This window comes from Chenopodium quinoa, unplaced genomic scaffold (assembly GCF_001683475.1).
Source record: "Chenopodium quinoa cultivar QQ74 unplaced genomic scaffold, ASM168347v1, whole genome shotgun sequence".
NCBI lineage: Eukaryota > Viridiplantae > Streptophyta > Magnoliopsida > Caryophyllales > Amaranthaceae > Chenopodium > Chenopodium quinoa.
Genome location: NW_018744626.1, coordinates 2,648,362 through 2,671,699, shown reverse-complemented (window position 1 = coordinate 2,671,699; position 23,338 = coordinate 2,648,362). Strand labels below are relative to the sequence as shown.

Here is a 23,338-nt window from a genome sequence, read left to right as displayed (position 1 = left end):
TTCGCCTCCGAGTAACTGGGTTTCAGATTGGTGACAAACTCGTCTTTTTAAAGAACTCTGGTCTTTCAGCTGAAGTCAAACTTCAGTAAGACTTGTTCTCCAAAGACATGAGTCCATGGACAGTTCTGGGATATTGCCTTAACTGAGCCTTGTATCCCAGAAAGCCATTATCCGAAGCATTGCCTTCAGTTGGCCCTGTGTTTCGGATATCCATTTTTAAAAGATAGAGAAACAAAACCCAACTCAGCAATCCAAAGACTTGAGCCTTCGAATTTCTGGGGGGGGGGGGCAAGAGGCACTATCAGCGCAAGTTTATCTTCAGCATAATTCTTCAAGATGAAAGCTTTGTACTTAGAAAATTTTTGCGAGAATTTCTCAAGCTCAAAAACAGTAAAGCATTCAAAATTAGACAAAGCAATTGAAGAAAAAGCATCAGATTAATGAAAGTAATGCTCAGAAAGCAAGCTACAAAGTTCAAATAAACTAAAAGATTATATCGGCAGCCGCCCACAAGCGGAAAATAACAGCTGCCGAAATACGTACAGAAACAAAAATAAACTGTTTGTACATCAAGACAAGCTAAAGCAAAAAGATAAGGCAAAAAGAGATTCAGAAAGCGGCGAGTCTGAAGTTAAGCACATGTTGATCCGCAAGATTCTGAAGACGACTGCCCGATTTCCTATGCTTCAGTTGGACGATCAGGCTGATCAGCCGGGCCAAGCAAATAAATTTGGAAAAAGTGGTAATACAATTATAGTTATGTAGATTGAATTAGAAATGTATGCTTTGAGTATATTATCATTATATTTTAGCATCTTATTCATGCACAAGAAATCTCGTAAAGTATTAAGTTTTGAATACATCATTTTAATACACCGTTAATAAGTTTCAAATACATACTAAGTATAACTTTATTAATAATAATAAATAAATAAAATAAAATAAATAATAAAAAAAAAAGTGGTAGGTGTGACGACTAATGCGAGATGAAGGGAGTAGGTAATGAAATTAGAAATAACATGATGGGTATTAATGCAATTAGCTTACTCATCTCATCTATGGTGATACATAAGAGAGTTGCTTATTTATTAGTAACAAACAAACTAGAAAATATTATGAATTCAAAAGGTTGAATGTGTACATTTAAGAGCATATAACAATATAGACTGGACTATGCTGAATTTCTACCAATGTTACAAGAATTTTCGACCATATGGACCCTAGATTATCTATATATATAGATAGAGAGGATATATTGGCAAATTTTAACATAATATTGGGCATTATTTAAATCTCTCTGAAAAAAGTGTTATACAATTATAGTTACGTAGATTGAATTAGAAATGTATGGTTCGAGCATATTATCATTATATTTTAGCATCTTATTTATGCACAGGAAATCTCGTAAAGTATTAAGTTTCGAATACATCATTTTAATACACCGTTAATAAGTTTCGACTACATATAACTTTAAAGGAAAAAAAAAAAAAAGTGGTGTGACTAATATATGTGATATGAAGGAAGGTAGGTAATGAAATTATTAATAACATGATAGGTACTAATGCATGCAATTAGCTTGCTCATCTTATCTATGGTGATACATAAGATAGATGCTTATTATTTATTAGTAACAAACAAATTAGAAAATGTTAAGAATTCAAAAGCTTGAATGAGTACATTTAAGAGCATATAACAATTATAAGCTAGACTATGCTACATTTCTACCATTGTTACACATATTTTTCAACCATATGGACCCTAGTTTGTCTATATATTGGCAAATTTTAACATAATAATAGGTATTATTTGAGTCTCTTTGAAAAAGGTGGTATACAATTATTGTTAGGTAGACTGAATTAGAATTGGTTGGAGCATATTATCATTATTTTCTTTAACATGTTATTCATGCACAAAAAATCTCACAAAGTATTATGTTTCAAATACATAAATTTTTTTATCATTTTAAAAGTTTACAAAGTAATAAACAAATACCGCCTTTATTATTTACTTTATTTTATTTATTTACTTATTATAATGTAGATATGTAGATTATGATTTTCTTAAAGAATTGTGAGTGTTTGTGAGGAATACTATAAAATAAAGGTAAAAGGTAATGTGAAAATATGAGTGAGTGTTAAAAAAAAATATGAGTGAGTGTTAAAAAAATGTAGTAGGAAAAAGGGGTGATAAAAGTGTGCATATCACATAATAATCGATATAAATTAAAGGACAAAATAATTGATAAAATTTGCTAAAAATAGGAGAAAAAATTAAAGGGATATGAATTGTTGTGCGACAGTTGGTATCAAGAGCTCAGGTTCAATCCTTGGAGAGTTTCTTGAAGATAACAATGGCAGGAGATTCAACAATAAGAATTGAGAAGTTTACCGGGAAAAATAGTTTCGGGCTATGGCAAATTAAGATGAAGGCTCTGTTAAAACAACAGCAGATATGGCGTCCGTTGGCTCCAAAGAGTACTACTTCGGAGTCAGGAGACGGACCGACTGACTCGCAGTTAGAAGTTATGGAAGAGAAGGCACACTCTACCATATTACTTAGTCTTGATGATCAAATCATCACGGAGGTGGCTGATCAGGAAACGGCGGCTGGATTGTGGCTGAAGCTGGAGTCATTGTATATGACTAAGTCGTTGACCAACAAATTATTACTGAAACAGCGGTTGTTTAGCCTCCGGATGCAGTCAGGTACTTCCTTACGGGAACATCTAGAAAAACTTAACTCTATTTTGCTTGATTTACGTAATTTAGATGTTAAAATTGATGATGAGGATGCTGCGTTGATTTTACTTGTATCTCTACCGTCTAGCTTTGAGAATTTTGTAGAGTCTTTTGTTGTTGGTAAGGATTCTATAACCTTAGAAGAAGTGAAGGCAGCACTTCATACTAGGGAACTCAGAATGAAAGCTACGAGTGATAATGGGGATAATGGTAGTGGGTTGTTTGTTAAGTCCGGAAAGTCTAAAAAGAATAAGGGGTTTAACAAGGGGAACAATGCTGGGTCGGGTGCTGGAAACGGCAAGGATGGATCTAGTAAAACTACTACTAAAACATGTTATTACTGTAAAGAACCGGGTCACTTTAGGAATAATTGTCCGGTGAGGAAAAACAAGTCCCAGGCTGCTGTAGTTGAAGAGAAACCGAATGAGAGCTATAATTCAGAGGAAGATTTAGCATTAGTCAGTTCTGCTAGGTCTGATGATTTATCTGATAACTGGGTTCTAGATTCAGGGTGTTCGTTCCATATGTGTCCACGTCGAGATTGGTTTGATACATATGAACCTCGCAATGGGGGCATGGTTATAGTCGGTAACAATGCTCCATGTAAGGTCACAGGTATTGGTTCCATGAGGTTGAGGACTGTTGATGGGCGGAGGTTAACTTTGACTAATGTACGGCATGTTCCTGCTTTAGGAAAGAATCTGATTTCATTGGGTACCCTGGATGACTTGGGGTACAATGGTGTGTTTTCAGATGGGGAGTTGTGTATTTTCAGAGGTTCTGAGTTGGTACTTAAGGGTATCAAAAGGAACACCCTCTATGTTTTTGAGGGTGTTACACTGCCTAGTTCTGCGGTTTGCGCATCTGTATCTCACCAGGAGATGACTAAGATTTGGCACATGAGGCTTGGTCATATGGGGGAGAAGGGGATGCAGCTATTGTCCAAGAGGGGTCTTCTATCCGGGGTCAAGGTTGCCAACCTTGAATTTTGTGAGCATTGTGTGTTTGGTAAGAAACACAGGTCAAAGTTCAGCAAGGGTGCTCACATTACTGATGCAGTGCTCGATTACATCCATTCAGATTGCTGGGGTCCATCTAGAGTTGAAGGTATGGGAGGTTACCACTATTTTGTGTCATTTGTTGATGACAAGTCCCGATACACATGGCTTAGGTTGCTTAAGTCAAAGGATGAGGCCTTCAAAGTTTTCAAGCAATGGAAAGCTTTGGTGGAAAATCGACAAGGAAGGAAGATCAAGAAGCTACGAACGGACAATGGGCTAGAGTTTTGCAAAGACGAGTTTAATCAGTTCTGTGCAGATGAGGGTATAGGTCGGCATCATACTGTCAGGAAGACACCACAGCAGAACGGTGTAGCAGAACGGGTTAATCAGACACTGCTAGAGAGAGTTCGATGCATGCTCTCTAATGCAGGGCTTGGGAGGAGGTACTGGAGTGAAGCTGTGTTAACAGCTTGTTATGTCATTAATAGGGGTCCTCATTCTGGAATTGATTCCAAGATTCCGTTTGAGATCTGGAGTGGTAAGTTGCCTAATTTTTCGAATTTGAAGATTTTTGGTTGTGTTGCTTATTATCATGTTATTGAGGGTAAGCTGGATCCACGAGCCTTCGCCCGATCGGGCGGACATTGCCCGATCGGGCCGGGCGGAAGGGGTTTTTTGGAGTACTTCGGTTGTTGGAAAAGACGTGTTCTCGCGCCCGATCGGGCGGGCCTTCGCCCGACCGGGCGATCTGGGTTTTTTTCAGCGATTACGAATTTAATATTTATCATATTGTGATATTGTAACCTAAGTATATCTTAATTAGGAATCACTACTATATAAACTTCCTATTATCATTATTAGGGTAACGGAGAGAGAAACACAAGAGAGAGAATACTTTGAGTGATTAAGTTCTTCATTGTAATCTTTGTAATCTTTGCCAGTTTATAGTGAAATCATTCGATCTCGGTGCCCGTGGACGTAGCTATCACATCGATAGTGAACCACGTAAATTCTTGGTGTTGTTCTTATTGTTTGCATTGAATTTCTTTATTGTTTTCTTGTTTGTTTACGACCTTTGCTTCCGCTGTCGCACAACATGAATCATACAATATGATTAAGATAAATAAGTATAATCAGAAAGTGACTTTATCTATATTTACCTCTTTTTTTTTTTCTTTTTTTTTTTCTTTTTTTTTTTTTGAGTAGCAATTACAATTTATTTTTGAATAGCTTTATCTATATTTACTTGTGGACTGCTTTATTTTCCTTTTTCGACGTATGATCAAATAATATATGCATTATTATTATTATTTTTTTTTTAATAATTCATTAATTATTGTTACTACAGTACAACTTTTATAAATCTTATTACACGACTCTGTGTTTGATAACTACGTCAATTTTTTATTTTTTACCGAGGTTAAATTTTTACCGAGATTAATTTTTACCGGTAATAATGCACGCAGTAGAATTTCGGCTATAAATATAGCTCCCTCATTCTACCATTTCTACTACTCATTCTACCATTCATCTCAAACAAAAGACCTTCCTCACCTTAATTTCTTACTCCTCATTCTACAATTTATACGAGAATACGACCATTCATCTCCAACAAAAAAAAAACCTTCGTCACCTTTCTTACTCCTCTTCTTCTTGATCAAAACACGCAATACTTGAAATTTAATATGGATGTTTCAAAGCCTATTTTCTCCCTTATAGTGTTTTGGCTACTACTTGGAGTCTTCAACCTCCACCTCACAGCCTCCGTTCCTGTCGATGACAATCGCCGCCACCTCACAAACTCCGTCTCCGTTGATGTCTCCAAAGGACATAAGATATCTCCAGTCTTTTTTGGCATTTTTTTCGAGGTACGTATTATTATGATTACTACTACGTACTCTTTTTTTTTCTTTTTTTTTTTTAATTTGAAGAAATGATTGCTACGTACATTCAATCTAAAATAAAATTATACGTACAATTCTATTTAATTTAGGCCTTTGTAAAATAACATAGCTACTGATCGATATACCTTAAGGACTCTTGAACGGTTGAACATAATGACCTCGGTATAAGGATGTTTGGACCGGACTACTTTTTATCATCAATGTTACAAAAATTTATATGGTAAAATGATCTGAAACTAACATACATTTCTAATTTTAATTTTTCAATTAGGAAATCAACCATGCTGGAGCCGGTGGGTTATGGGCGGAGCTTGTGAGTAACACAGGTGACATACTAATTAACTACTTTTATTTAATTAATTTTGAAATTAATTACTATATACTCCGATCCGTATAATCTTGATTTACATAGAGTATACAATTTGACTTTTACGTTACATGAATTTCCTATAATACATACGTACATGTATCTTCTTTCGAACATACTAGCTATTTTCAGTCATCCTCACTCATTTAAGATTACGTGATTTTTTTACTTAGGATTCGAAGCCGGAGGTCACTCTATGCCTTCCTCAATTAATCCTTGGGCTAGAATTGGTGAGGATGAGGATATCTACATCGTAACGGAGCTAGTGTCGTGCTTCAAACATAACCCGGTTGCGTTACGGATGGACGTACTTTGTGAACAAAGTACTTGTCCTCCGGGAGGGGTCGGGCTCTACAATACCGGCTACTGGGGAATGGTAATAATTCGTATTAGTTTAATTATTTATTTCTTATATGATTTAATATATATGTTATAATTAATTAATTAGCGCCTAATATATGATTTTACAACTTTAATTTGTAGAACATTGAAGAAGGTAAAAGTTACATTGTGATCTTTTACCTAAAATCAACTCAACAAATTGATGCCTTTGTGGCATTTGTTAGTGAAGATGGTACAAGAAATCTGGCCTTTCAGCATATTACGTAAGTCAATATACATTAATGGTTTTATTTACATAAATATTCATAACAATTTTTCTAGCATATATTCCTTAATATAAATATCATTACTATTCGTTGATGTTACAGATATACTTGTAATGAACTTCTATTATTATTATAAAAAAAAAATGATACGGGCACGAAATAGTGACTAGTGACTTAGTGAGTACCTTAATATAAGTATCATTACTATTAATTGTCACATAAATACTCGTAATAATTTTTCTAGCTTATATTTCATTTTCTAGCATATATATACCTTAATATAAATATCATTACTATTATTAATTAGTTGATGTTACGTAAATTCTTGTAATAAAAAATATATGCATATATATGACACGATAGTCATGATTCAAATTGCCTAAAACAAACCTGGACCAAATCGGACACATTAGCAACCTATTAATAGGTGTAGTCTCATACTTATTATTGATGACTTGATGTAGAGTTGATGCTGCAATAGTCAAGAAATGGACAAAAATAGAGATCACAATAAAAGCCAGAGGATCATATAAAACAGCCAGACTTCAATTCACTACTAGCCAAAAAGGAACCATTTGGCTTGATCAAGTTTCTGCTATGCCAGTTGACACATACAAGGTGATCGAATTACTACGTACTCGTATTTTATTATTTATACATACGTAGTACATTATTACGGAGTAACTATTTTTTTTGGATTTTAACACGTCAAATTTGAATTGAACTTGAATTTATTGTTTAGGGTCATGGATTCCGAAACGATTTGATGGAAATGCTTCTCAACTTGAAGCCAAAGTTCCTTAGATTTCCTGGTATTTCACAACTATAAAGAAAACTCTAGTATTCTTTTGAATGCTTTACAAATGTGTGCTATACACTAATACTTCTTATGATGTAACTATACATTAAAATGTAGGTGGATGTTACGTTGAAGGCAAATATCTAAGGAATGCTTTTCGATGGAAAGAAAGACCAGGACATTTTAATGATATTTGGGGTTATTGGAGTGATGATGGTCTAGGCTAACTTGAATATCTTCAGGTGATTAAGTAAAACACTTTTACATTGTACTCGTATTATATTAATTGTCACTTCATCAATGCAATTTTCTTAGGAAAGTAATGAAATTAATTTATTTAATTATATAAATGTCATTACATAATTATTAGTTAACCAGTAATTTTGTTATAATTAGTCCTTTTTTTTTCTCTTTGCAGCTGGCCGAAGATTTAGATGCCGAGCCTGTGTGGGTTATTAACAATGGTTTGTTGTGTTTAACTCTTTCGCTATATCCTCTAAGCTACTTTCCTTATCCATGAACTAATTATTACTTTGTATATAATCTTACTGCAGGAATTGGTACCTTAGAGCAAATTGACAACTCCTTAATTGCACCATTTGTGCAAGTAAGTAATGAATCCTTGACCATTGAATTAAAACGTTACAAAATGATTTTGTATTGCACTATTTTATATAAACTACAGTACAAATTAACTACAAATATTCACCGTGAAAATATAGGAAATGTTAGACAGTGTCGAATTTGCAAGGGGTAGTCCAAATTCGACATGGGGCTCCCTTCGTGCAAAGTTGGGGCACCCAAAACCATTTAGGCTGAATTACATTGCTTTTGGAAATGAGGGTTGTTATTTCGACTCCTATAGAGGTACTTGAATCATTGCATATATATAATATGATCTTTTCAATTGGTTTTGTAAATTTGTTAGTTACTTTTCTGTTTTTGTCTATTTTTAAGGAAATTATCTCAAGTTTTACAAATCGCTAAAGAAAATACATCCTGATATCAAAGTGATATCAAATTGCGATGCAACGTTGAAGCCTTTAGACCATCCTGCTGACATATATGACTATCATGTAATATTTTCTGATTCACTCTTTGCTTGCTATTGTTTTAACAATTTAAAAACATAAAAATTTTTTCTAGATAAATTAATCTTTTATTCTTTTCATGATTTTCAGACATACCCAAATAATACTTCAGAAATGCTTCAACTAACTAATTTATTTGGGAAGATAAGAAGAGATTCTGGTACCCCAAAGGTATGAATCATGCTATAAAAATATCATGTTAGTAGGTATTTTTTTTATTAAACTAGGGCAGCTAACGCGCGCATCGCTATCTTGAAGGTTTTTTTGGTTTGGCTTTTAAATCACAAAATTAGTTAAATTAACAATAAGAGAAATTTTTCCTAAAAAAAACAATAAGAGAAAATATGTAATCAACTATATTTAGGTGGTATAAATGTTCAAGACAACTAACATTTATGAAAGCATAAAAGTACATAAATATTTTAGAGGGTATAGTTGTCTAAACATTATTCATTAAAATAGCATCTACATATTAATGAGGGTACGTATGTAAATACACATTTTGAAGGGTATAATTGGCATTACACTATTCATAAGAGTATGTTTCTACTTTTTATAAGGTAGGGATAGGGAAAATGATACATTGATCATACTGTATAATACATTGATATTTTAGAGATGCTTCAATACCAATAGTATAATACTCCGTAGATTAATAATTTGATACAATACGTCTGTACCCCTTCTCCCCTCTCTATTTTAGTTCAAACCAGAGTTTAAGTTACACATACTATCAATATTATCAACAATATTTTCCTAAAAAAAATATTATTAACAATATTGACACACGTTATTGATCTATATATAGGCCTTCGTCAGTGAATATGCTGTGAGATATATGGAAGGTCCAATGAGGAATGGTACTTTTGGGGCAGCACTGGCAGAAGCTGCTTTCTTGCTTTCATTAGAGCAGAATAGGTATACATATTTCACTACATATATCACTTTGATCAATTTTTAACTCATTAAAATAATCTAACTATATTGATTATATACGAGTATTATTTATTAATAAATGTTTATTGATCATAATAATGTAGTGATGTTGTTGAAATGGTGAGTTATGCTCCGCTTTTTCTAAATCTGAATAATTACAACAAAAGGTAAGTATATATACTTGGTGATTACATTTTGGGATTTATATTGTAAATCATATGAAGTATTATTAATTAATTTTACTTGTTAATCATAGTTGGATTCCAGACGCAATTTCCTTCAACACTTATACAGTGTTCGGAATCGCAAGTTATTGGGTGCAAACTTTTTTTCAAAACTCAAGTGGAGCAACACTTTTGAGTGTTCATCTCCACAACCATTTTAAACCCAAAAACACATTCATTACTGCTATAAGTTGGACGACTAAAGAGAAAAAGAACCATATAATGATTAAGGTTATGAAAATCTCTACTCTTTGATATCATACTTCTACTTCTATAATCAATACATTATACTAGTCTTACATTATTAAATTTTGTACATTTAATCACGTAGGTTGTCAACTACAATGATGAATCGTTGAAACTGAACATTTCTCTCAATGGAGTTGACTCAAACTCCATAATAATTTGGAGGAAAGTTGTGCTAACTAGTGACGATCTACAAGCCGATAACACTTTTGAAAACCCTGTTAAGGTATAACTTTAACATTTATTTATACTATATCTTCTTATCATTAAATAATAGCCAATTCTAATGTGATGTAACATGTAATTGCTAGGTGGTGCCTTTATCCAGAATTCTAAATTCCAAAGTAGAGAAAGACATACTTGTGGAGGTCCAGCCGTACTCATTGACGGCATTTGATCTAATTACAAGCAAGCCCCTCCAATAATGTCCATTGTCTTAATCAATTTAGAAGCCATGTTCTAATATTCGGCACTTCAATTTTTTTTTTTTTGAAGTACCTTTTAGAAATTTGTACCGTTTTTTCAAGAACAAATTGTACGTTTGTAAGTTGTTTTTTCCCTCCCTTTTGCTATGTTTTCAAGCAGGCCCGGCTTTAAGGAGGTTTTTCCTCACACACGTAACAGGACCCCCAAAAATCAGGGGCCCACAATTTTTAACAAAAAAATCATTGACTTAAAAAAAAATCTACTTTACCTATTCATCTTCTTCCTTGTAAAAACCTCCATTTTGAAACCAAAACCCAAAAAATCTTCCTATCCAAAATTCAATCTCTTTTGTCTTTTGATTTCCAAAACAAAATTAAATTCACTCAATAATTATCATTCATAAACGCCTATTTTGCCTAATTATCTCCAATTCACTTAATTTTTTCTTTTTTTTTTTGGCAAAATTGAAGAACAATTTATACTCTTATCAAAATCAATGACGATTCAATAGATATTAACGGTCAAAATTTTATTAATTTATACTAATTTCTAGATCAAGCAATACACACAAAATATACTAATTTCTAGATCAAGCAATACACACAATTCAGTTTTCTTTCAATTTTAACTCAATTCAAAAGGTGGAAAAAACGTTAATGGAAGCACTCAATATTCTGGCGAACTGTTCTTGTTCGGTGGATCTGGAGTGGGCAAAGGTTGATTACTTGATTAAAGAGCAGGTTGTATCTATCTATATATATTTGTTATCTTAATTTATGCATAATTTTTTTATTTCTGAAATATAAATTGTTGTTTTTTTAATTATGACTCCTAAAATTAGGAAATATGATTATGGTTGTGAAAAACGTCAAAAAAAAATGAAGAATTGACTCAATCTAGAAATATGATTCTTGTTGTGAAAAACCAAAAAAAAAAAAAAAATCATTTTATAATAATAATATTTTAAACCATTTATAAATAGTCCTTTAAAAATTTAAGGGCCCAATTTTTATAATTAGAACAGGGCCATCAAATTACCGGAGACGGCCCTGTTTTCAAGTAGTCAAGTAATGCAACAAGATTAGTTGTGTTGAGTTTAAACTGGTTCTACTATTTTGAATTCTGATATTGCAAGATTCTTCTGTATGTTTCCGTGGTTTAGTTTGTTTTTTTTTTTTTTTTTTTTCTTCCAAAAGAGGCAAAGCCAAGCAAACAGGAAACAAAAACAAAGCGAAAATTACAAAAACAAACACCCCTACGGAGGAATAAAACGTGGAAAAGCCACGCCTCTAATGTCCTCCTCTAAAATACTACTAAGACCAGCCGGAATACAATTAAGGATTTCTAAATCAGTGTCACAAAGGACTCCGCAGTTGGCCAATCAATCCGTCGCGCGATTGCCTTCTCTATAAATATGAGCAATCTTGATCTCCCAATTGCCATCGTTGAGTATATTTAAACATCTGGTTATTTCATGAAAACACTCGCCTCTAGGGACTTGGCCCTGCTTCAATATTTGTACACAAGACAGATTATCAAGTTGTACCTCTAATTTCTCAATTTGCAAGTTTTTTGCCAACTCAAGCCCTCGAGTTAGAGCTAGCATTTCAGCTCTGAACGAATTGCATCTCCCAAAATTAGCAGCTAGGCCAGAGATAAAATTACCTTCATGGTCTCTAATCAAAGCACCCCCTCCTGCAGGCCCTGGAGAACCTTTAGCTGCCCCATCACAATTGATCACATACCACCCATAATTCGAGGCTTGCCACCAAATGTGTTGTTGTTGTTTAATAGGCCTTGCAAGCTTGTGTTCATCTTGTTTTGACAAACTTCGAAACGCTTCATCCACCCTGATACGAATGAACGCTCCCAAGTCGATCGGAATCTCATTTCCCTTGTCAAAAACGTAACAATTCCTCCATCGCCAGATCCACCAAACAACAATGCCAAACAAAGTTGGCCATCCCTGATCATCTGTGTTCCCAGTATCTTTGAGATTATGAGTGAGCCATTCTTTCAAAGGAGTTGTGAAAAAATTCTGGAATAGCGAGGGAGTCAAAACAATTCGCCAAACTTGTCTAGCAGCAGGACAGTCCTGTAAGATATGAAGAGTACTTTCCTCATTATGGCCACATAAGTAGCACTTAGCATCTTCAGCAAGCTGTCTTTTGTACCTATTAAGGTTCCCAAGCAAACGATCGTGACAAGCGAGCCAGAGAAATGCACGAATACGCTGTTGTATGGGGGCTCTCCAGATCAAATTCCAGCATTCTTCGTCTAATACGTCAGTTTCGTGCCTCATAATACTCAGAGCTGATTTTATTGAAAATTTGCCTCGTGAGTTTCCTTGCCAATAAACCAGATCTCCCACTGTGGGGTCTTCACGCACCACATGATTCTGAATGCATTTTAGAGTATCCTCCTGAAGATAAGGGCTGAACACATCCCAACGCCAACCATGGTTAACTTCCCACATTTCTGCAACTGTTGCTCCAGCAATATCCATGGGGATATCTTGCGTGGCTACATCACTTAACGGCTTGTCTATGGCCCAGACATGGTCCCAAAAGAGCGTTGTTTGACCATTCCCTACTGCCACCTTAATACCCTTATTCAATGTCGATGCATTCTCTGTAATTCCTGCCCAAACGTTTGACATCCCAGTTTTAGGCACAAACATATCAACATCACACCGGCCTTTGCAATATTTTGCACGAAGTACCCTTGACCACAGTGAATGTGGTTCAGTCAGCATACGAAAGCCAAGTTTAGTGAGAAAGGCTGCATTGGATTGTCTGGCAGAGTGAATATCAAGACCTCCTATTACCTTCGGCTTTTGGATCATCTCCCAAGACAAGAGGTGAACTTTCCTGTGCTCATCACTCCCTCCCCAAACGAATCTCCTTGTTTTCCTATCTATATCATCACAAATAGCTCGAGGAATCTTGGCTGATTGCATTGTGTAAAAAGACATGGTGGATAAGGTGGCCTTTGTTAGAGTGATACGGCCTGCCAAAGATAAATACTTTGATTTCCATCCCGCAAGTCTCCGATCAATTTTTTCACACAGGTGACTAAAAGTCTCCTTTGTGACTCTACTAGTTAAAGTAGGCATGCCAAGATACATGCCTAAGTCACTAGTAACTTCCATACCAAGTGCTGCACCAATATTGTCTTGTTGATCAGCAGGAACATTAGCAGAGAAGTAGACTCGAGACTTTGGAAGACTAATTTTTTGGCCCGAGGCCACACAAAATCTGTTTAAACATTTATGAATCAGTTGTGCTTGATCCACGCTAGCCTCTGCAAACAACACTATATCGTCAGCAAAAAATAGATTCGAGAGAGCCGGTCCATCTTTGCTTGCACGAATAGTTTTCCATTGGCCATCAATGATTGCCTCTTCTATCACTTGATAGAATCTCTCCATGCACATAACGAATAAATAGGGAGATAACGGATCTCCTTGCCGTATGCCCCTGCTTGGTTGGAATCTTCGAGATGGCTCACCATTCCATAACACTTGCAACGAGGATGTGGTGATGCACTCCATTATAACCTCAACCATTAAGATAGGAATATTCATTTGCACAAGTGTATCCCTAATGAAAGACCACAGCAATCGATCATAAGCCTTTTCAAAATCGATTTTGATCGCCATATACCCTTTTGCTCCTTGTTTCCTTTTCATTGTATGGATAACCTCTTGCATGATAACAATGTTGTCCGTTATTTGACGACCCGGTACAAAGCTAGCTTGGGTATTGGAGATTAAGATTGGTAACACCGGCTTAAGCCTATTAATTAACACTTTCGTGATAATCTTATAGGCCACATTACACAAGCCAATGGGGCGGAATTGTGATGCTAGAACCGGTTGATCTACTTTGGGCAGCAAAGCAATGAAGGTGCTATTGAGTTGTTCTGGAAACCCTTTGCCTTGTAGAATGGGGATCACCGTATCATACACTGTTTTGGCTACAATGTCCCAATTTTTCTGATAAAATAAAGCTTGGAAGCCGTCTGGACCCGGAGCTTTGAGAGCCGCCATCTCTTTTATGACTACATCAATCTCGCACTTTGAGTATGGGTTTGTCAGAATACTCCAATGATGTGCAGACAGTTCTGGGAAAATGTCACTTGGCATATCAAAAGACGAAGGATCTCCCTTCTCTGTGAACAATTTTTCAAAGTACTCTACAATATGTTCTTGTACGTCTTCCTTATTCTGCAGCCATTCACCATCATTATTTTTGAGAGATGTAATTTTATTTTTCCACCTACGTACTATAGTACTCAAATGAAAAAATGTTGTGTTTCGGTCACCATTTTGGAGCCAATCAATGCGAGCCTTTTGGTACCAAAATATTTCCTCACGATCCAGGATATCCTCTAAATCACGTCGCAATTTAGCTTCCAGTTTAAGAAGACCACGATCGATTTTTATAGCTAGTTTTTTCTGTATGCCACCAATTCTAGCTAATAAAATCTTCTTTTGCTTGAAAATGTTTCCAAACGTATTGCGGTTCCAATGTTGTAGCTTTGTGGCCAAATTTGACAAAGATGGCATAAGAGAATTCGAGGACTCCCAATTTTCAGACACATATTCCTTGAATTGTTCATGAGAAAGCCATGTTGCCTGAAATCTAAATGGGCGATGCAGCGCTTGAAGCGGAACAAATCCATTTGGTGAAATAAACAGAGGGCAGTGATCCGAGTGAAATGCTGTTAGATGTTTCATTGAGGCTCTTTCAAATCTCATTGCCCAAGCATCATTACATAAAGCACGATCTAGTCGTCCGCTCTTGCGGGTTTCAGGAGATAAGCCCCTAGCCCAAGTATGTGCAGCCCCTGAAAATTCAACTTCCAATAAATCCATGTCTTCTATCCACGCATTGAACATGGCCGAACGACGAGTGGTTTCTCTACAAGAATAGCTTCTTTCCGATGGAAATCTGGTATCATTGAAGTCCCCCGCAATAAGCCAAGGCTTATTATGGGTTGTAGCAAACTGTCTCAATTCATCCCAAAGTTCTCTCCGCTTTGTAGGGTCGGGACTTGCGTAAACCGCTGTGAAATACCACGGAGTAGCACCTACCCTTGTGATGTCCATCGTAATGTGCTGATTATGTTTAATAATCGGATTAACAGTCACAATCTCAGGTCTCCAAAAAACCCAAATACCCCCACTAAAACCAATTGCATCTACCCTCGTGTGGCCAGCATATCCAAGAATAGATGCAATTTTAACAGCTTGATCACCTCCCATGTGAGTCTCTACAAGAGTAATGACATTAGGATTATTCGAACGCACCAAATCTTTCAGACTAGTGATGAAATTTTGGCTTCCTGATCCCTGTACATTCCACACAAGGCATGTAATAGGTAAAGTGTCCGGAGCTAAATTTGGTAGACAATCTTCCATAGAAATAGGAATATGAGGTAAGGTAGTCAAATAAGCTTGACTGATCATTCTCAGCACACGCTGAAGTTCAATTGGAGCTTTTAGAGTCATCACCACATCCGGGGGATCGGAGATTGGTGGTAGGAATGACTCCATGTGAACCTCCAGAACATGAATCAGGGGGTTCATGATCATAAAGTGAGGGTTCTCCATCCTCTGCCCTATGAACAGGGTCTTTTCCGGGGGATTTTCAGAGTTATTGGGTAATGAGTTGGAGACATGAGAATAACTTAAAGAATGCTTCGAGTTAGCTTGATGTGTCTTCCCATTGGCTTGAGATGGCAAAATAGTGGCTTGATTATTGGCTTCTTTATTTACTTCAGAGTACACCGAGGAATTTTCCTTGCCTTGTTCACTCACCTCTACTTTTTTGGAAGAAACAGGACTAGAATCTCGCAGAGTATTCTGTGAAATAACATTTAGGGGGTGTTTGGTATGGAGTTAATGTAGGAAACGGAATGGAAATAAATTAGGAGGGGAAAGGGTAACAAATAGTGTTACCCTTAGTAGTTGTTTGGTACATCAAAGGAAACCGAAACAATTATCACCATTCCGTTTCCTTTTGTTTGGTATAACAAACGGAAACGAAAAATAAGAATGAATAATACAATATTGTCTATGCTCATATTTTACGGGTAAAAAAATAAAAAAAATAACCTAGATAAAAAATATTGTCTATGCTACATATTTTACGGTTAAAAAAAACAATATATATATACAAAGCAAAGTTGGCACTCATTAATTATCCAAACATTGACTAATAATATGTCCATCATTATATGAATAATCCCAACACATAACTTGTATTGCTCAAGTTGCAAATGTTCAACAAAAAAACAAAGACATGACAACAATCAAATGCTACTTCTTCTTAAGAAGATCAATTTGCATATTGTTTTTTCATGTTAAATGGTGCTTGATAGAAGATACGAAGCTTATGTTCTTCCGCCATGAGAATAGTAGCAACCTCTAAAGCTTCGGATGGAGAAATGTCATCTAACTTCATCACCTCATCCAATACCTTGTTCACCTTTTCATCCATCCTTTGCTCCCTTTCTTCCGCTTTAGACCATGCACTAGCCATAGTCCCGAGATTAACATTGATATTTTCAAATATCTTCCCAAAATTGTTGGAAACATCATGGAGAGAGGCCACCAAATCATCATCATCATTCCTACACAAACTCTTCAAATTTACCTTGTTCTTTCCTTTCACCTTAACCTCCTTTGCCTTTATAGAGCGTTTTGCCATTTTTGAAGGAGTTATATGATCATCCTCTATCTTCACGGGGCGTTTTCTGGATTGACTTGTAGAAGAATAAGTGTCCAAATTAGTAGAATTCACATCATCTTCTTCATCACTCTCGACAATCAATGGTTGCTTATCAATATCTTGATCAATACCTTCTATGGCATCAACGAATGACTCACTTACATCTCCGGTAGCTTTGTCTTTTGCATATATTTCTGCTAGAGTTTCATAATGAACGAATGGAACTCCATACAACCCCTTAGCTTTCTTATGAGTCTGTCATATAAGAGAATGTAAAATTAAGCACTAATTCTCATATAAAGTACAACCGAAACACTACTCCCTTCACTGCAAGGGATAGGACAAAATTCAGGAATAAATCTAAGAAAACCAGCCAAAACCAATTGACACCAATATTAGCTAAAAAGTCACCTACAAACATACACCAACCAGGAAACCAAAACAAATGCTCCTGAAATCACAGCCTGCAACAAAAGACAGAGCAACCACACTGACAGATACCAGCAGGCAGACTCACAGACAACACAGCAGTAACAACATAAGGACAACAGCCACCAACAAGCAACAAGACCGACCACAAAAAACAAAGCATAAGCAACAAACAACAGTCTGAACCAGCAGCAGTAACCTGATGGCACCAACAGCTCAGAGTTTGCAAAAGCAACTTGAAAACATGGATACTAATCGTACTAATCATACTAATCATACTATACTTGCTGTCTAAATTTTCTTCTGAATTATAGCTAGTATACCATGTCAAGTGAGTATATAGTTTTCGAAAAACTCAGAACACAGATTTAGATGAATGGTCATCTGCTGGTAATAATACTGATTTGTTTCTCATTATGTCAAGATTTCAAGATACATTCACAAAGTTAGTATGAAACTAAGAAGGTTAGTGTAATAAATAGCAGTTCATACCTTCACCCATTCATCTTACACGACCTTGTCTACTTGCAACAATTTCTTTTCAGCATCCCATCCAAATCCTGAGGTGGATAGCATTTCTGTAAATGCACTATATTTCTCCGACCAATGCTTGATCCTCGACTCAATGTGGGGAACCGCTCTCAAGCCACAATTAGGAAGTACACCATTGATCATCTCTTCCAATTTATTCATGTAACCATTCTTAAACCCATTCTCACACTTCCACTTCGGATCGCAACTCAACTCATGCAAATATCTTATTAGAACCGCATCTTCTTCATACGTCCAATACCTTTTATTTTTACCTCTTCCTCGATTGCTAATCTCCATCCTAAACAAATTGTAGATTAGAAAATTAGGCCAAAGTTAGAAAATGATCCTATAAAATATAATCAATTTTTCAAGTAATAAAATATAATTAATTGTTAGTTACACTAAGGCAGACATAGGCAGCAACAATAGCATACAAAGACAGCAACAGTAGCATATAGAGGCAGCAGGAGACATGTACTTATATATATATTGTTTAGGAAGCTGGTAAACAAAGAAGACTGAGAACTTTCCTGCCCTTAGCTTGAAATACAACTGGAATATGAGATGCAAAATCCTCTAAAGACCTTTAGCTTAGTAAATGAAAGACATCATGTATCTGAGTTTTTGTAGGCAACTTCGACTTAAGCTACTTTAACTAATAACTACTTGAACTTGAGAGGGACCAAAATACTCATAAGCTACTTAGCTACTTTTGGTTACTCCTACTCTGTAAATATTACTGCCTGTAAGCAAGTAATTTGAGCCAAACCCAGTCAACAACCTTAAAATTTCTCTTTGACTAAAAGAAAAAAGGTACATAACATAGAGCAGCATAAAAGAAAAACACTCAAAATCAATTCAAAAAAATAGAACATCCCCTTGACACAGAACAAATCAAGGCACAATTCATGATCAAACAAATTAAGAGGCAGGATAATAAAACAGGCATAATTCCAATTTCAGAGTACAATATGCTAATGGTAAGCTTATTAAACAAAAATAATCTAAAAGAAAATGCCACAAGCAGATATATGAAGAAACATATATTAAAGAAAAAGCATACATTGTTTGCTATTGACCATGTCTACCTCTCGCCCTCCAATCATTAAACATATCTTGGGCTAATTTATTTCTAAAATTGGTCCAATGATCCGAAGTAGCAACACTTGTAATAAATTCCCTTTCATCATCGGAATCACTTTCGGAATCATCATCGGATTCATTCAATTCATCTTCGTTTATATCATCCGTAGGCATGAATTTTCTAATTAGATTATGCAATAAGCAACAAGCCATCACGATACGCCCATGAGTTCTAATAGGAAAAAATGAAGGACTTCTAAGAATACTCCATCTTCCTTTAAGCAGGCCAAAACATCTCTCAATGACATTTCGCGCCCTAGCATGTTTCATGTTATAGAACTCCTCGGCACTTTCGGGTTGTTGATCCGTCCATTCTTTTAAATGGTATCTTTGACCTCTATATGGAGCAAGAAAGCCCTCACAATTCGTATATCCCGCATCAACCAAATAATAATTACCTTCAAAGTTATTAAAGAAACGGATTACTACCTACCAAAACTAACAAAACTTATACACTCACAAAAGAATGATGAGCTTCACTTACCTCGAGGTACCCTAAAACCGTTTGGTCTAGAGAGAGCATTGCGAAGTACACGCATATCATGGGCCGAACCTTCCCAATCAGGAAGAACATAAATAAATTGCATATTCGGTGCACAAACACCCAATACATTCATAGCAATTGTTCCTTTTCTTGTTCTATACTTTGGTCGTTCTTGTGAAGGCACATTTACATTAATGTAAGTCCCATCTAATGCCCCTAAACAATTCTACAAAAATACGAAAAATATTACTTACAAACAAGCAAAAATAAGAAAATCCTAGCAAAGGGCTTAGAAAAAACCAATACCTTGAAAGATTTCCACCTTTCATCTTCACAATCATCCGATATTGGCGTGGGATTGTAAAGTAGTACTTCATGCAACTTGAGAAAATCCCTTAAACAAAGGTGAAATTGCCGGCTCACGGTTTCTCCACTTCTAAAGAAATATTGTCCAATATATCTATTCTTCTTATGGTGAGCCAACGTGTATAAAAACATGGCTACGATCTCTTGAAGCGACATGTTTTTTGTTCCACTTAAACCCCCAATGTCTCTAAGCATCTCACAAATAATATTGAAAGTTCTTCTATTAACGCGAAGCTCACTCTTGCATTTCACATCACTCTCTCTATAAAGCCCTCTCAAAACTAACATTCGTAGCAATTTTTTGTTTCTTTTCCTTTCTTTTAATTGAACACCCCTTATTGTAACAACACACATCATATGCCACATCCAATACATCATCAAAATAATAATAACCGTTGAAATAACTAGTTGTATTTGTTTTAGCTTTTTCTTCCTTATGGAACGCATAAGTCGGGGCATTGTAGAAACCTTGAAAAACCAGTCCAAAAAATATACAATAGTATCAATATACATAATGCTTAACACAAGCAATAATTGATATCAACCATATAAACAACACTTCGTATGACTGACAGTTTTAGACAAAGTCTTGATGTACACAGATTGGTAATGTAGATTAGGACTAGTTCACCTAAAATTGGTAATAGCAGCAGGGGGGAGGGGCAGCATCAGGGGAATAGCAGAAGGGGGAAGGGGGAAGCAGTAGGGGAATAGCAGAAGGGAGGAGGGGCAACAGCAGGGGAATAGTAGAATTCCTCGGCACTTATGGGTTGTCGATTTGTCCATAAGCAAAACAATAGCAATCAAGTAACAAGAATTAGAGACCCAATATGCCTTAAAAACCAGCAAAGCAATAGCAATCAAACAACATTAACAATCTGCCTCAAAACATTGATTTTTGCTTAACAAAGCTGATTATTTACCATTGACATTTGCTAAACAAAGCTGATTTGCAGATAAAAACATCAGTAAGTATTACTATTAAGCATAAAATCGAAATTTGGGGGAAAAGAAGCCAAATAATAATAGCAAATTATAATAGCATAAAATCGAAATTTGCATGACAAAACATCAGTAAGTATTATTTCATAAAATCAAAATTGATATCATGTTAGCAATAATGTCATGAAGCAAAAAACAGGAGAAAATAAAACTCAAATAAAACTGAAAAATTAGGATAGAAAACCCTAGAAATTAATTAACACCATAAATCGAAAATAGCAATCAACACAAAGAAAAAATATAGATCGCAAATCAAATTAAATAGCAATATTTCAATATACAGTAGAAAAATCAAAACGCAATCAATAAGACAAAATTTTTATAAATTCAACACAACTCAAAAACTAGGGTTCTTCAACAAAAAAGTGAGATATTAAACCTTGAGTTTGTTGATTTCTGGAAATTTGAAGTACGAAATTTAGAATTCTTCAGCGAATTTGTGGCTTCGATCGATCAAAGTTGAGGATTGTGGGGAGATCTGTTGTATGAGAGGAGAGAGAATAGATAGAGGAAAGAAACGGGATTTGTTTCCCCAAGTTTTACAGTGGAAACAAAGTAATGGAATGGGTTAGAGGAAGGAAACGGTTTCTATTACTTAACTCTTTAACCAAACATCTTCTAACGGAAACGGTAACCCGATTCCGTTACTAACCCCATAAAAAGCCCATACCAAACATGCTCTTAGAGGCTTCACATGCTTCTCAACTTGTTTTTTCTTTTCAGGATAAACTTTGGAAGGAATTTTTTTTTTGATTTATTTTTCGCATTATTCGCGGATAGATTTTTCTCCTTATCAAAAGATGAAAAGGCAATATTTGGCAAAAATTTCTGAGAATTATCCCCTAAATTAGTTGTACCAAAAATATTCCCTTCGTTATTTTGTTCACCTTCCTTATCTTCTCCCATATCGGCTTCCAAGATATCCTCCTCTTGATTATCAAGAATTGAAAATCTTGACCCAATCCCCTGATTCTCTCCAATATTTCCTGAATTATTGGACATACGTGGCTGAGCACCACTTTCACCCCTTTTGTCCTTTCCCAACGCGCCACCAGTATTGGTGTTCCCAATCCCAGCAGTCTTGTCTTGCTTAGGATTTCTCTTACGAACAGGCTTTTTGACAAGCATCCAAGAACCAAAATTCTCCTTCTCTTCTGGTTTCTTCTGATGATCAGGTGCAGGCTTGTTATGAATTATCATATCACCTCCTTCGGTATTTTCTTCAATTGGCATACATTCAGCTTCAGCATGCCCAAGTTTCCCACACTTGAAGCATACCATACGAATTCCTTCGTATTGAATCCTCCAAATTCTCCCTTTTAACCAAAATTTTGATAGCAAGGGTTTAGTGAGATCAATTTCAACACTAATGCGAGTAATTGACCTCTCTCAGCTTGTGCCGTGGTTTTATCAACTCTGAGCACTTTACCAATTTTAGAACCAATTTTGTTCAAAAAATTGATGTCAAAGTATTCCACTGGGAGATTGGGAATGCGAACCCAAGTAGTATCTTTCAATTTGAGGATAAGGGGTTATATTTTTACACTTGCCCATTTTTGGATGATTGAATTGAAGAATTTGTAGTATCTTGGGCTACTATATTATTCTGGTCTCGTTAATAAAATAAATAAATAAATAAAAATAAAAACTGTTGGATCAACTGAAATTTTGTGACTTGCCGCAAAATACAAATTTTTCCCTAAACTCTAATGTATGCAGCTTCCCCTACACCCCCCTTTCTATACTACGTCGTTTTATCTAGTAGCACTTTTTGTATTATTTTTTTTTTCCTTTCCTTCTTTGCTTTCAATTCAAACAAGAATATAAACATTTTTACAAACCTCATTTGCTTCATTTTCTCTCTCTTCTTTTTCACTGATATCATTTTCTCTCTCTTGTTTTTTCTTTTTATTATAGTTTTTTAAATTTCTCTCTCTTCTTTCATGGAGATCAATGTAAATAATTCGTACTTTTAATGATAATCAGTCAATCGATTTTGATAATGCTTTGTTTTATGATTGTAATTGTATGATTATAATGTTTTGATTTCATAGTTTTTGTTGTATTGATTTTAATTTTGATAATGCTCTGGTTTTGGTATTATTGTTGTTGTTATAAGTTGATTAATAATTTAGGTTGTATTGTTCTTCTAATTCGATTGTTTTTTTTGTTTTTGTTTTTGTTTTTGTATTTTTTTTATTGTAATGTTATTATTTGAGTGTTGTTTTTTTTTTATAGACTTCATTTTCTCTCTCATTTCTTTCACCAATTTCATTTTCTCTCTCCTCTTTTTCACCAATTTC

General features: G+C 35.3%; 2 protein-coding genes and 1 pseudogene across 4 annotated transcripts; 1 reads left to right on the top strand and 2 right to left on the bottom strand.

Moving 5' to 3' along the window:
- Positions 1 to 5,066: 5,066 nt before the first annotated feature.
- On the top strand, positions 5,067 to 11,486 carry LOC110700468 (annotated as a pseudogene).
- A 5,031-nt stretch (positions 11,487 to 16,517) lies between these two features.
- Positions 16,518 to 22,790, bottom strand: LOC110700465. 3 transcript variants are annotated; one of them, XR_002507218.1, is made up of 3 exons: positions 21,415 to 22,790; positions 19,974 to 20,501; positions 19,757 to 19,893 (listed from the first exon to the last, which is right to left on the bottom strand). XR_002507218.1 is itself a non-coding variant. In XM_021878009.1 (2 exons), exon 1 carries the CDS (start codon positions 22,314 to 22,316, stop codon positions 21,726 to 21,728), a length of 591 nt encoding a protein of 196 aa, XP_021733701.1. In that variant the 5' UTR covers positions 22,317 to 22,790; the 3' UTR covers positions 16,518 to 17,332; positions 21,415 to 21,725. The 3 variants fall into 3 exon arrangements, 2 of the variants coding, with proteins under 2 accessions (XP_021733701.1, XP_021733700.1); XM_021878009.1 differs by lacking the exons at positions 19,757 to 19,893; positions 19,974 to 20,501 and adding an exon at positions 16,518 to 17,332; XM_021878008.1 differs by lacking the exons at positions 19,757 to 19,893; positions 19,974 to 20,501 and adding an exon at positions 18,023 to 18,338.
- Positions 18,547 to 19,738, bottom strand: LOC110700467. Its single transcript, XM_021878010.1, has 2 exons — positions 19,668 to 19,738; positions 18,547 to 19,581 (listed from the first exon to the last, which is right to left on the bottom strand). Exons 1-2 carry the CDS (start codon positions 19,720 to 19,722, stop codon positions 19,112 to 19,114), a joined length of 525 nt encoding a protein of 174 aa, XP_021733702.1. The 5' UTR covers positions 19,723 to 19,738; the 3' UTR covers positions 18,547 to 19,111.
- Positions 22,791 to 23,338: the final 548 nt, after the last annotated feature.